Source organism: Carcharhinus amblyrhynchos, chromosome 2 (assembly GCF_965287045.1).
Source record: "Carcharhinus amblyrhynchos chromosome 2, sCarAmb.v2.hapA, whole genome shotgun sequence".
In the NCBI taxonomy this organism is placed as follows: Eukaryota; Metazoa; Chordata; class Chondrichthyes; order Carcharhiniformes; family Carcharhinidae; genus Carcharhinus; species Carcharhinus amblyrhynchos.
In genome coordinates this window covers 65,042,671-65,056,727 of record NC_137325.1, presented here as the reverse complement: position 1 = coordinate 65,056,727, position 14,057 = coordinate 65,042,671, and the positions used below count along the sequence as shown (strand labels likewise).

The 14,057-nt window shown below is 41.6% G+C and overlaps 1 protein-coding gene across 1 annotated transcript in view; it reads right to left on the bottom strand.

Annotated features, from left to right (window-relative positions):
• Window positions 1-6,009: 6,009 nt before the first annotated feature.
• The window catches only part of LOC145359764 (ferroportin-like), a 42,428-nt gene continuing 34,380 nt past the window's right edge, over window positions 6,010-14,057 (bottom strand). Inside the window, 1 exon segment of the mRNA XM_080214545.1 lies at window positions 6,010-6,362. Coding sequence (XP_080070671.1) covers window positions 6,010-6,362 — 353 coding nt within the window.

Genomic DNA, 14,057 nt, shown 5'->3' with positions numbered 1-14,057 from the left:
GGGTGAATCCATATCTATCTCAGTATCTTAAGTATGCCAATGGTTGTTCACTAATATGTTTAGTGGGTTGTTCCCATTCATTACAGTGCTGTTGGGATTCAGTGATCCAGTTTCTGATTTGTGTCATCTGCCAAGTTTGAAATTGGTATCCCTGGTCTCCTAGCCATCTGTTTGTGGGTCCAACAACATCAGAGAAGTTGGACTGGCAATGGATGAAAGCATCATGGCAGCTTTTCAGGAATCCTGCACATATACCTGAAGAAATAACTTGTGGTTAAAAAAAAAGCGACAATACATTCATGGAATGGACAGCCTTGGGGTTGACAAATACTTCTGGTTGATCCACGGATTCAAGACGGTTTGTGCATTTGATGACACTCTGTGCCTGTGGGATATCAACTAACGACGTGAACCTGAGCATTGTTCATTTTGGCATCATCATATGCAACATTCCTATCATTACTGGCAAATAAGCTATCAGTTATCTATCTGTCTTTTACATTTATGGGATGTCAACTGGGTTACGGCTATGTCTCTCACAAAGCTATGGTAGAATCCATGTGTCTGCACAGCAATCAGTGATAGTCACTGAGCTGTCGTCTTGCCCAGTATCTGGTCCAGTTTAAGCACACACTAACAACATGAAGCACTAGGCCAATCTCGAACAACCAAGAGCAGCCCAGGTACGACCCATCGCGTGTATGCCCCTTGTTGGTCAACAAGGCAGACTGACTTAAAACCTGTGAATGAAAAGAGAAAAAAAATTATCATCCCACATCCTTTTACATTACCAGGGACGTCCTAATGCTAATGAACTTTATTTAAAACAATCTCCTATATCCACCCATCTCCAACCCACTCATGTGCCTGTCTAAGTTACTCTTAAACAACTCCTGCGTGCCTGCCTCCACCACCTTACTTGGCAGAGCATTCCATACCCCCACTACCCTCTGTGTGAAAAACCTCCCTCTAATATCTGTGTTATACCTCTCCCCCCTCACCTTAAGTCCATGGCCCCTTGTCCTGTGTGTCTCTATCATAGGAAATAGCTTACCTCTGTTTACTCTATCTATACCCTTCATAATCTTATATACCTCTATTAGATCCCCCCTCAGTCGGCGTCTTTCAAGGGAAAAAAGCCCCAATTTCTTCAATCTTCTTTTTGACAGACAAGGGGATTAAGGGTTATGGGGAGAGGGCGGGAATGTGGAACTGAGACACTTCAGATCAGCCATGATCTTATTGAATGGCGGGGCAGGCTCGAAGGGCTAGATGGCCTACTCCTGCTCCTATTTCTTATGTTCTTATGTTCTTATGAATCAGGTAACAGAAAAACATGTTCATTTTGATGGTCACTTTGTTATGATTTCCATAAAGACTGATAACTTTTTAAACAAATTTCGAATTTCCACTTATTTGTTGAAAGAATGGCCTGACAAAATTTCACATTTTAAAATTTTTACTGAAACAAATGACTATAAAAAAAAAGCATTGGGTAAACAATATTTTAACAAGCATCTCACACTAACTGCAGAAAGCAAAATTCCCCTAATATGTTTACAACCCATTGCAATTTATACAGGATTGCAGTCCTTGTGCAAACTTTCCACAGTTACTCCCAGCTTGCAAAGAGCTCTTGTATCCCTGCTTTGCTGGGTAGTAACTTTGATTGATTGTCTTCAGGCACTTTGCTTCAGAGTTTCTTAAATCCATCACCACCATTAAAGCCAGTTCCAATGATTCCTCTTCTCCCAGCCATGCCAGAACAAATCTCCCAAAATCAGAAGGCTGCTACAGAATGCAAGTCTTTGACCAGAGACCATTGCCTTCCTGCATCTGGCTTGATTGCTTGCAAAGCCAAAGAGTCATTTTCTGTGCCAACCAAACAGAGACTGGTAGGGAAGTCTGTAACCTGATCTCAAAAATATCTTCCTTCAACTCTTTTCCCCTTTGCAATGTGAAATAGCTTAACTTTGCCACCATGTAGAAATGCTAATTAGCTATTTTTGATCCTAATTCCTTTTATTTTAGAAGTAAATAGTTTACAGCATTACTGTTTACAACCCAATCACTTCAATGCCTTTCTAGGACTTTGGAAGATTCCAAATCTACTCATTGTAAATTCAGACTGTTGCCATGATCTCCAAGCACAAATAGTTTGCACCTTCTTCACAGTAAAACAATCCAAGCCTTCTTGCGATCTGTAACATTCAAACTACCTAGGCTTACCGTCAGGCAGACTCCAGAACAGGTCATATGTCCCCATTCATTTACCCTACATTTAAAGCTGCAGTCCTAAATTATAATAATCTTTTAAACCTCATAACTGTAACAACTTGTAAAGCATTGTCACAAGTCATAACAGCAAACAAACCTTCTTCTAGCAGGTTGCAGATATCTCTCACCAATAGACACGATGACTGTGACTCCAGAGACAGCTCTGATGAATGATCATCCTGATTCGAAATGTTGGCTCTATTCCCTCCCCACATGTGCTGTCAGACCCACTGAGATTTTCCAGTGGGGGGAAGGAATCAGGCCAGGAGGGGTGAGAATGTTGAGAGAGTTGGGGGGTGGCTTCTGCAGAGCAGGTAGGGTGGACCATAATGGGGATAACATCTTGGGAGTGTGGGGATTGTCACAAGTCACAGCATGTGCCTCCAGTTGATCTTCTCCCCTTCCTGCCTTTTCACAAAAGAAGCTTCAAAAGCCAGCCATTCTTTTTGCCCAAACAATTTAAATAAACTGAAGGGCAAAGCAAAGAGGGCAGCCCCTTAAAGGGGAAATCATCCAAAATAAAAACAAAGCACAAATGAAACAACAAACATTAAATCAAAAGATGATTGAAAAGGTCATTAACACACACCAGTCCTTGTGGTGCCCAATGAGCATGGCAGGTCTGTGTGCCGCTGCCCAAATGTTCTGGCAGTGGAAGTGGATCAAGATCCTTAATTGACACTTAAGCAACTAAGGACCTCAATAGGCCTAAAAGTCTAGTGGTGCCATTCCCACCTCCGTATTATGGGGAATGGGTTGGGCTTGGGCAGGAAGGAGATGGGCTGGACACCTGACATATTTTGTGTTCCCCCACTGCCATCCCTGCTCAAAATAAAAATGCCTGGTGTGGGAGGTGTAAAATCCAACCTATAGGAATGGGCAATTTAGAGTAAAAATGCTTAATTGTGGAGGGTCCAAATCAGTGGGCTCAGAACAGATTTGACCATGATTTGGAATCATAAATTTGAGAACAAAAATGTCAATGGAACCTAATGGTTGCCTTTAAAGAGAAAGCAGTCCTTTCCATTGAAACTTGGAACAGGCAATGGTAACGAAGAACCTCACATATTTTGGACATGTGACGGAAACAGGACCAGTGTTTGGAAGAAAGTAATAAAGTAAAACACTTGGAAAACGTACAGAATGAACTCCCCAGGTGGCATGAATGGATATCAGACTGGCTTCTCTATGGGATAGGCACTGAGGGCAGCAGCGAATAGAAAGCAGTGGAGAATGATTGTTCACAGTGAGGCTAACCCTTGGAACAAGGACAGATGAAAGACAAGACAAATGGACAATAGGAATGTTGGCTGTACTTAAAGATAATAAATCATCAGGACTCAATGAGATGCATTCCTAAGGGAAGTAAGGGAGCAAATTGCAAAGACACTAGCCATAATCTTACAAACTTCCTTCAATACAGTGACAGTGAAAAACATTTGGAGGATTGCAAATGTTACATGCACCCTTGTCCAAAAAAGTATTTACTAAATTGCCACATAATAGACTTGCCAGCAAAGTTGGAGCCGTGGAATAAATTTCTAAATTTGCAAATGACACAAACTTATGATTGTGAGGAGGTTAATGGTGAGGTGAAAGAGAACATAAGGAGGCGAGTGGAATAGGTGGACAGGTGGCAGGTTAATTTTAATGCAGTGAGGTATGAAATGATATTTTGGTAGGAAGAATGAATATAAATTAAAGGATACAATTCTATCAGGGATGCAGGAACAGAGACCTGGAAATATTGGTGCAAAAATCATTCAAAGTGGCAGGGCAAGTTGAAAGAAATGTGATTTTGAATGTAGACAGAATCCTGGGCTTTATAAACAGAGGCATAGAATATAAAAGCAAGGACATTGAGCTTGGTGATACACTGAGAATGAGCTCCCCAACAGCCCGGCTCAAATATCAGGGAAAGGTGACTTCCGGTTAGCTGGCTCACCCATTTTAATCATTTTGTTGTCGGGGCTTTAATGGTTATTAGGCGAGACTTCTGTCCCTTTCCAGGAGGAAGTCCCACCTCATACAGACACTTCTTTTGTTTCTTAGTTCAACTCAAATATATTCTGTCCTTGATCTCTCTAGGACATCATTTCTACCAAGCACTGTAATATTCTCCTCAATCAATACTGCCACCCCACCTCCCTCTTTCCTCCCCCATCTTTCCTGAGCACCTAGTATCAAGGAATATTTAGTATCCACTCTTGCTCTTTTTTAAGCCAGGTCTCTGTTATCGTCATATCCTCACATTCCCCCACATGCTCATTATCCTTATTTACCTCACTCCATGCATTCCCACATATTCACCATAAACTTTATTGAAATCCCTCTTACTCTGACCTTATCTTAAAATTTCTTACTCTAGTCAGCCTGTCTTTCTCTTGGGGTGGCATGGTGGCACAGTGGTTAGCACTGCTGCCTCACAGTTCCAGAGACCTGGGTTCGATTCCTGGCTTAAGTTATTGTCTGTATGGAGCTTGCATGTTCTCCCGTGTCTGTATTTGTTTCCTCTGGGTATTCTGGTTTCCTCCCATAGTCCAAAGATGTGCGGGTTAGGTGCATTGGCTATGCTAAATTGCTCCTTAGTGTACCGGGATGCGTAGGTTAGAGGGATTGGTGGGGTAAATATGTGGGATCGTGGGAATGGGGCCTTGGTAGGACTTTTGTTGGTGCTGACTCATTGGGCCTAATTGGCCTCCTTCTGCACTGTAGGGTTTCCATGGTTTCTCAATTGTTTGCACGCCTCTCTAACATGGTTCCTACTAATGAACTCGTGCCTAGTTAATTTAAACCCTCCCCAACAGCATGAGTATGCTGCCTGACTAGGAAATTGGACCCATCTCCAACATTTGCAAGCATTCAACCTGTACAGGTCCCAACTCCTCCAGAACTGGCCTCAATTATGGTTTGTGAAGGGGTTTAAAGGTACACTCTCCCTGCTGCTGGTGGCTTAGCACTCAAAGAAACTACAAAGGAAACCTACCTCGCTGGTAAGCCTCTCCTGACTCGAGTTTCTGATTTCATCACATTCTAACCTACAAGTTTAAACAAAGACTGCTGGTTTCATACAGGTATCATTTCTTTACCTGACAGGAGGATCAGAGTGAAAGACCAACAGCTAAGTCTCCAGTTCCATTTAAAATTCCCTTCACAGAATGTACAAAACATTGTTAAAAATTGTATTTTTGATTTAAAATACACAAAATGACAACTTCCTCACAACTATAAATGGAACAAGGAACATTTTCCAAGAAGCCATTGGGAGTTACCCCAATTATTATTTCTATCTGTCCCACTAACAACGTATCTGAGAGTAAATGCAAAACAACTCAGGGTTTGATAAAAGTACCAGAAAAAGGCATTCTTTTCTCTTTACCTTTTATGTGATTAGAAGACAATACTTATGCAACTTAGGAAAGCACAACTGCTTAATGTATTTTCTGGAACACAATCAGTTTTAGTTTCCAGCATCCATAAGTTTCTTCCATCACTACAGGATGACTTATAAAATTTAAATAATCATTTTAGAATCTGTTGAAAATATTTTTATGCACAAACTTTTGTTAGATACGGTAAAATTGTTGCATTCATACTTCTACATGAGTGGAGGAAGAAGTTGAATATCCAAGTATTGGCTGTGTCACAATGGGAAGGAGGGAGAGAGAACTTGCATTTTCTTCTGGGAAAGTTGCCTAAATGTACAATCTAGATTGATCAACGGTAGAAGTCTCAGATGAGGCCTGCTTCAGTATTGTATGTATCCTGTGATGCTTGGAGGAATTCAGCTTTTTCCATTTTACTAGTAGTCCTTCTCACTTTTCTGTCTTGCTCCAAAACCACCTGGGCATCACTTCTTTTTATGTATACAAAATAAACTGTGTGTCCAGCTATTACACACATAATTGAGATAATAACCAGGAGTCCAAAATGTTGTGGGTTAGGAGCTGCCATAACCATAATGAAATGAAGCAGATCCATCAAATAGTTCATTGAACTTTGTACACCATTTACAATTCCTCGTTGGAATTCGGGAATATTCTCCTGTAGAAGTTGCGTTACAGTCAGGTCAAAAGTCCATAGACCTAAAAGGGAAACGCAGTTTTGTCAGGATGTTTTTGGTAAACTGATTGTTATGAACTAACAGAAAAGATAACTTGGACGACCTGATATTGTTCACTTGCTGAGTACAATCACATAGCTTATATGTTTAGTGTACGTCAGTTCAACTGCGAATGTGTCTCTGATCATTTCTCTTTTACTTTGTCCATGCATTCCGAGAAGACAGCTGTGAAACCAATTATAGCAACAGGAATCATTGCCATTGGCAACTATGCAGCTCCTCTAACATTCCATGACAGCAAACATAATTGAAATACGTCATACTTTCATTAGTTAGCACAATCTATTTTCCTAAAAATCTGCCTATATGACACCAAGTTCTGGTTAATTGAAATGTATTGAAAGGGGTTAAAGTTTATTTATTAGTCACAAGTAGGCTTCAGGGTTATTCTACTGAAAATCTCTTTCTCATAGAAAGAGACAAAAATATTAGCGAGAGCTAGGCTGAGAAGGGATCCCATGGCAACACCATCTATTTGAGCATATAGGGTGCCATTGAAGCTGAACTCTATTTGCAAGAATTACTAAGTCTGTAAGTTCAATTAATACAGACTCAGAAAATGGCAGCACATCTAGATTGCTATGATATAGTGAATATAACGCAAATATCTCTAAAATCTGTTGCAGTGGGATAATTTTCCCTTCTTCCCGCTTCTCTATTAACCTCAACATACAGTATGACTGAGGTGTATTTTAAGCGCCTCCCCCCCACCTTCAGTGCTGTGAATTTTAAATACAGACACAAAATGGGCTTTCTTGTAAATTTAAAATCAAAAGAAAAAATGAACATTTAGTTGTGACAAAACCCAAAATGCAAAATACAACAATCACTTACTTCCCAAACACACAGACACATTTTTTTTTAAGTTCATTTGTGGGACATGGCTATCACTAGCTGGCCAGTATTTATTGCCTGTCTGTAGTTGCCAGAAAGCAGATAAGAGTCAACCACATTGCTGTGGGTCTACAGTCACATGTAGGCTAGACCGAGTAAGGACAACAGATTTCCTTCCCTAAAGGACATTATAGAATCATAGAATCCTAGTGTGCAGAAGGAACCCATTCAGCCCATTGAGTCTGCATCAACTACAACCCCACCCAAGCCCTATCCTCATAACCCCATGCATTTACCCTAGCTAATCCCCTGACAGTAAGGGGCAATTTAACATGACCAATCCACCTAACCCACACATCTTTGGACTGTGGGAGGAAACTGGAGGAAACGCATATAGGAAGAAGGTGCAAATTCCACACAGACAGTGACCCAAGCCGGGAATCGAACCCAGATCCCCGGCGCTGTGAGGCAGAAGTGTTAACCACTGTGCCGTTAGTGAACCAGATAGGTTTTTCCAACAATCATCAACGGTTTCATGGTCATCAGTAAATCCTTAATTCCAGGTGATATTTTTATTGAATTTAGTTTCCACCATGTGTTGTGGTGGGATTCAAACCCAGGTCCCCAGGACATTAGCTGCATTACATATGCAGAAAGAAAGATGACTTTTAGAAAATTAACATGCACTTAAGATTATCAGAAGAGTTGAACAGAAGCAGACCACTTCTTTACAGTCCTTAAGATAGTGATTGAAAATGTTGCATCCCTGAAAGATTCTCTCCTGATTTCCTTTAGGGAAATAGAGATTGGAAGTTTCTAGCTTATAGTCTAAGTCATAGTGGAGCCTCTGTAGTGAAGAAATGTAATAGCAGGTAAAACATATTGGTCCCTTTTAATGTCCAAGGTGACTTCTAAACAGGGCTCTTCTTTTCCTGGATCAGAATCTCTTCCCTCAGAATCTTATTATTCACTATGATCAACTAACTTTCCATCATTCAAAAGAAATGTCAGTTATAGAATGTTTCCAAAATGTCATAATCTGTTTCCCTGTCTTATGACCACGGTGTTAGATTTCTACTGCCCACATATCAACATTGCAGATCTGAATAGCATTTGACACCATTGTAACATCACCCCTCCAAAAAAGGAAAGAAATGAAGCTCCTGACATTTCATGTTTTGTTACATCGCAGGACATTAAAAAAAGGGGTAAAACACACAACAGCAATCATTCAAACACAATCATTCACAAGTACTCCTCAGTCATGGTTATTAAGCTTTTCACAGTACACTTGTAACGTTTTGTTCTTTTTAGACAAACACAGGAGAAGAGTCCATGAAGCAAACACTAAATACTATCCTATACTCAATCAGAATTAACATGAAATAAACATGACAATTAGATCAAAATGGCTTCCTATGTGCCAACAACCCATTCCTTCTTTAAACAAAATCTTTTTTGGTTGTTCCAAGCATGTTAAAGAAAGTGTTAGATATTAAATCTTGGTTTGATCTTTAAACATTTTAAAGTCTTTCCAGTTTCTCCTGATTCTATTCAAAACATGTCCCATTTAATTCTTTTCAATCAAAGCCAAGAGTTTCCCCATCCTTTAAAGCCTATACATACTTCACAAACCACATTATCTCAACCCTCTTGGGATTTAAAAAAATTTGCTTGGATTCCTGCCGCTGAATTCTGTACCTCAACATAAAATAATTTTACCAAATTAAGTTCCTGTTGTGAAACAGACTAATTTGGGGTTATCCATTTTGGGGAGCTGTCTTGAATGGACCAATTTGAGGTCAACACAAATAACATAGATATACATATATCTATATACACATATACATCCGTAATATAGTCTGCACAGTATGTAAATACAGTTTTATCTTTTAATATATGAAATGTTGCTCCTTTCAATAGTTATCTTTCTATCATTTTGCTTCTTTCATTTTAAGTTACCTATTATAATTGCCATAATGCTATTGTTATTCTAATTATCATTATTCAATATTTGCTAAATTATTGTTTTACATGGCATTGTCACTCATTTCTGTTACATCCAGAATAAGGCTGCAAACTCAAGTGAGACTCTAAAGGGACTCGCATAGCCTCACAGCCTCTGTATTGTCCATTATGGGGATGGGTACATTGTCTTTTCACATGAATCAGTTCTTTACTCGATTGGATCACAAATAGGTAAGGAGCTTTTGCTCACGGGAACAACTTTCCAATTATGGCATCTGTCCCAATGATTGGATAATTTCCCTGTCTTTCCATTTCTCTAGGTGTATGTGTGATGGGCGTGTTAAAACTTCTTTCCTGCTGTGATCTTTCAGCAACAGACATAAAACAGGGTTTCCTGTAAATTTAAAAATTGAAACAAAGGGTAAACATTACTAATCACAAAGCCCAAGATGCAATAAACACTCATTCCCCAAACACACAGAGACATATGTGATATTTAGAAAACTAACATTACCAGAAGACTAAGATTACTTGAAGGGTGCAATTGAAATGGATAATTTCTTTACAATCCTTAAAATAGTGGTTGAAAATGTTGAAGACCTGAAGGATTCTTTCCTTGTGTGTTGAAGGAAAAATTGTGTGTGGGGGGTGGGGGGGGGTTGCTGTGGAAGTTTCTAGCTTTAGTCTAAATAATAGTGAGTCTCTTGCATGAAGAACTATAATAGCAGGTTAAACATATTAGCCCCCATTTTAATGCCCAAGATAACCTCTAAACAGTGGGGGGGTGGTTTTTGCTGGTCTGTGACCTCTTGCCTCACGGTATTCTTCATTTCTTTAATCAACTGACTCTTAGCCATTCAAAATAATTGTTAGCGAAAGAATGTTTCAAAAATGTCATAACCTGTTTTCCTGTCATGTGACCATGATGTTAACTTACCATTGTCCACATATCAACAATCAGGATTCAAATAACATTTGGCATTGCTGTAACACTTCCTTAAGTGGCACATTAGTGACTAAGCTTGCAACTTGGAAAGGGTGCATACATTGTAATTGATATGCAAGTCTAATTCAGTTTCAGTGAAGGTGAAGAAATACTTCATGTGTGTGGAAAACTCACCTGGGTTTGGGAGTAGTGACTTGCTCAATCATGTGGCCAATTCATGCTTTGCAGAACCGGTCAGAGATAAGATAGGAAGTAATAGGATATCTGCACCGGAATCCTACCGCCCTGCCCACCACGGAATTGCAGCAGGTGAGAGGCGAACAATGGAAATGTCCATTGATGTCAGGCGGGAATTTCCGGTCTCACTCGAGCGAGGCTGTAAAGTCCTGCCCCTGATAGTAGATGATACATTTGCTATATTTGAATTGCAGCTATATGTAAAAATTTCTTTATCTATCTAATATGCTCCATCCCATGCTCATATTCACCTTCAAAATGGAACAATCCAATGTGGTCCCATTCTTCAAAATGCTAGTTAATAAATCTGGGAATGGGATTCTCTACTACTCTCTACCAAAGCCTATCTTCACTGGTGAATATACACACCGAGATCCCTACAGCTCCAAGTGCTACAAGTTTGGCCTCATACATAGGGCCTGAGCCATTTTCCCACTGTGCAAGCTTAATGCCAAAAAAAGGAACATCAAAGTTATTCTGCAGGACAATGGCTAACCTAATTAGATAATTGCTTGCTATGTACCATTCAAACGCATGAAGCCACCATAATCAGACCTGAAAGTATCCACTCTATCTCAAATAACACAGCAACAGCAAAGTATCTCAAAACTTTAAGCAACAGAGCTGTTTCATGCTGCTACTAGGTAGTGGCAACACAAGTGTACGGTGGAACAGTGGTTAGCACTGCTGCTTCACAGCTCCAGGGACCTGGGTTCATTTACCGGCTTGGGTCACTGTCTGCGTGAAGTTTGCACATTCTCCTCATGTCTGCATGGGTTTCCTCCAGGTGCTCCGTTTTCCTCCCACAGTCCAAAGATGTGAGGGTTAGGCTGATTGGCCATGCTAAAAGTTGCCCCTTTAGAGTCCTGCGATGTGTTGGTTAGAGGGATTAGCGGGTAAATATGTAGGGATATAGGGGTAGGGCCTGGGTGGGATTGTGGTCGGTGCAGACTCAATGGGCCAAATGGCCTCCTTCTGCACTATAGGGGTTCTGTGATTCTAAGTGGGCTGTTTAAATACCAGGATACTGCCATCAAGACAAAAAGATGTTCTATCTACCACACCAATGGGTTATATGACATATGAATTTCAGTGCCAGTATGATGCCAGGTATGTAGGCCAGAGCTGCCTTCAGGGACCTTTGGACCCCCAGTAGGATGCTACTTCCTAGCATCCCACTGTTCATTGTGTATTCCCTTACTTTGTTGATCCTCCCAAAATGCACCAACTCACACTTTTTAGGGTTGAATTCTATTTGCCAATGTTCTGCCCTTCTGACCAGTCTATCTCTATCATCCTGTAATCTAAGTCTTTCCTCCTCACTATTTACCACACCACCAATTTTCATGTCACCTGCAAACTTACTGATCATACCACACCCCCCCACTCCCCTCCCACCCACATTCAATTCTAGATCATTACAAACAACAAGGGACCGAGTACTGATCCTGCAGAATACCACGGGGCACAGGCTTCCAGTCACAAGAGCAATGTTTGATCATCATTTGCCTCCTGCCACTAAGCCAATTTTGGATTCATTTTGCCAAGTTGCCCTGAATCCCACAGGCTTTTACTTTGACCAGTCTCCCATGCAGGACTGAAGACTACAAAAACTGCACTGCCCTCATCCACATATCCAGTCACCACCTTCGAAAATTCAATTGAATTTGTTAGATGTGGGGTGGGATTTTTTGGCCACGTTCCTAAGGTGGAAATTCCTGCCCAAGGTCAACAGACCTTTAAATGGTCCGCCAAATTTTCTATTCCCCCCCCAGCTACAATTCCCATGGTGGGCAGGGTGAAAACTTCCACGTATGATGTCCCCTGACAAAACCATGCTTGATTAATGCCACCTTTGATTAATAATTACCTCTCCAAGTGGAAATCAGCCTAGTGAACATTCCCTAAACTGTTTCCAATGCAAATATAACCCTCCTTCAGTCAGGGGATCAAAACTGCATACAATGGCTGGAATTTTACCATAAAGTAAAGTTTATTTATTAATCACAAGTAAGGCTTACATTAATACTGCAATGAAGTTACTGTGAAAATCCCCTAGTCGCCACAGTCCAGTGCCTGTTCGGGCCAATGCACCTAACTAGCATGTCTTTCAGAATGTGGGGGGAAACTGGAGCACCCGGAGGAAACCCACACAGACACGGGGAGAATGTACAAACTCTACACAGACAGTGGCCCAAGCCAGGAATCGAACGTCAGTCCCTGGCTCTGTGAAGCAGCAGTGCTAACCACTATGCTACCATACCGCCCCACCATTGGAATCGAAGCAGAAGGGTGGGTAGTGGGAAGGCTCACTGACCTTGGGTGGGATTTCATGGTTTCGGGATGAGCAATGCCATAAAACCCTGTCCAATGGGTGGAATCTTATGAGAATTTGGCAGAGTGTTGGCTCCAGTGCAAAAAACGGACTGGTACTGCCGTTGGCCGATGGGGTTTCTGACCGAATCTTGTGCCTCATTCATAAAAATTTTGATGCCCAGGAGAATCACACCAAGCTCGGGACGTGTTCCCTTTGATTCATTGTTTGCTGGAGCAGACGAGTGAAGGAGCAGAGACAGAGCTAAGATTTTACCTGTTAAAAACCTGTTTAAAATAAGTTTAAAGCACTTTGTTCTTTGTAGAACTGTTTAAAGCATTTATTTATTGTATTTACTGCTTTAAGAATTCTGAGGGAGTGGTTAGCAGGCAGTTGTGGGCCATCAGATTTAAATCAGCGCCAGGTTTAAAAGGAGGCCTGGTGTAGACAGCGGGCAGCATCTGAGCGGGCAGCGGAGTGAGTGGGAAGCAGAGTGAGCTACTAGGGCTTAATATCAAAAAGGGCTGGAAGGGAAAAAGGCCAGGTGAGTTCGTTTGAAAAACAAAAAAAAACAAAAAAATTTTTTCAAAACTACTACAGTGAATAATGGAGGGGCATGTGATGTGTGGTTTCTGTATGATGTGGGAACTGGTGGACCCTAGGGTTCATCCCAGTGACCATGTCTGCAGTAAGTGCAGGTTGCTGGAGGAGCTCCAGCTCAAGGTAGATGAGCTGGCCTCTGAGCTACAGACACTGAGGCTCATCAGGGGGAGAGAGGGTGCCATTGTCAATGGGGTGCAAGTGACATCCACCCCCCCTAGACTGGCTAACTTTAAGGGTCAGGGACAAGAGGGGGCTGCTGGGAGGAGGAAGGGGGGTGAGGAGCGGAGGCCTCAGCCTCTCAATCTGCATAACAGGTTTGAGGTTCTTGCTTCCAGGCTGGACGAGAACGAGGCAGGTGAGGTTGGTGAGCAAGCTGCACACGGTACAGTGATGCAGCAGGACATAGGCAAAGAGAAAGGGAAAAGGAACGTAGTAGTGATTGGGGATAGTGGGGTGAAGGGTATTGACACTGTCCTTTGTCACAATGACAAAGTGCACAGAAGGGTGTGTTGTCTGCCTGGTGCTCGGGTCCGGGATGTCGCAGCTGGGCTGCAGAGGAACCTGGAGTGGGAGGGTGAGAATCCGGTCGTTGTGGTTCATGTGGGTGCCGGCGACGTAGGCAAAATGCGGACTGAGGATCTGGGAAGGGAGTATGAAAAGCTGGGAATGGAATTAAAAAGTAGAACCGACAAGGTGGTCATCTCTGGGCTACTGCCTGAACTGAGTGCAGACGGGCGTAGGGTTGACAGGATTAA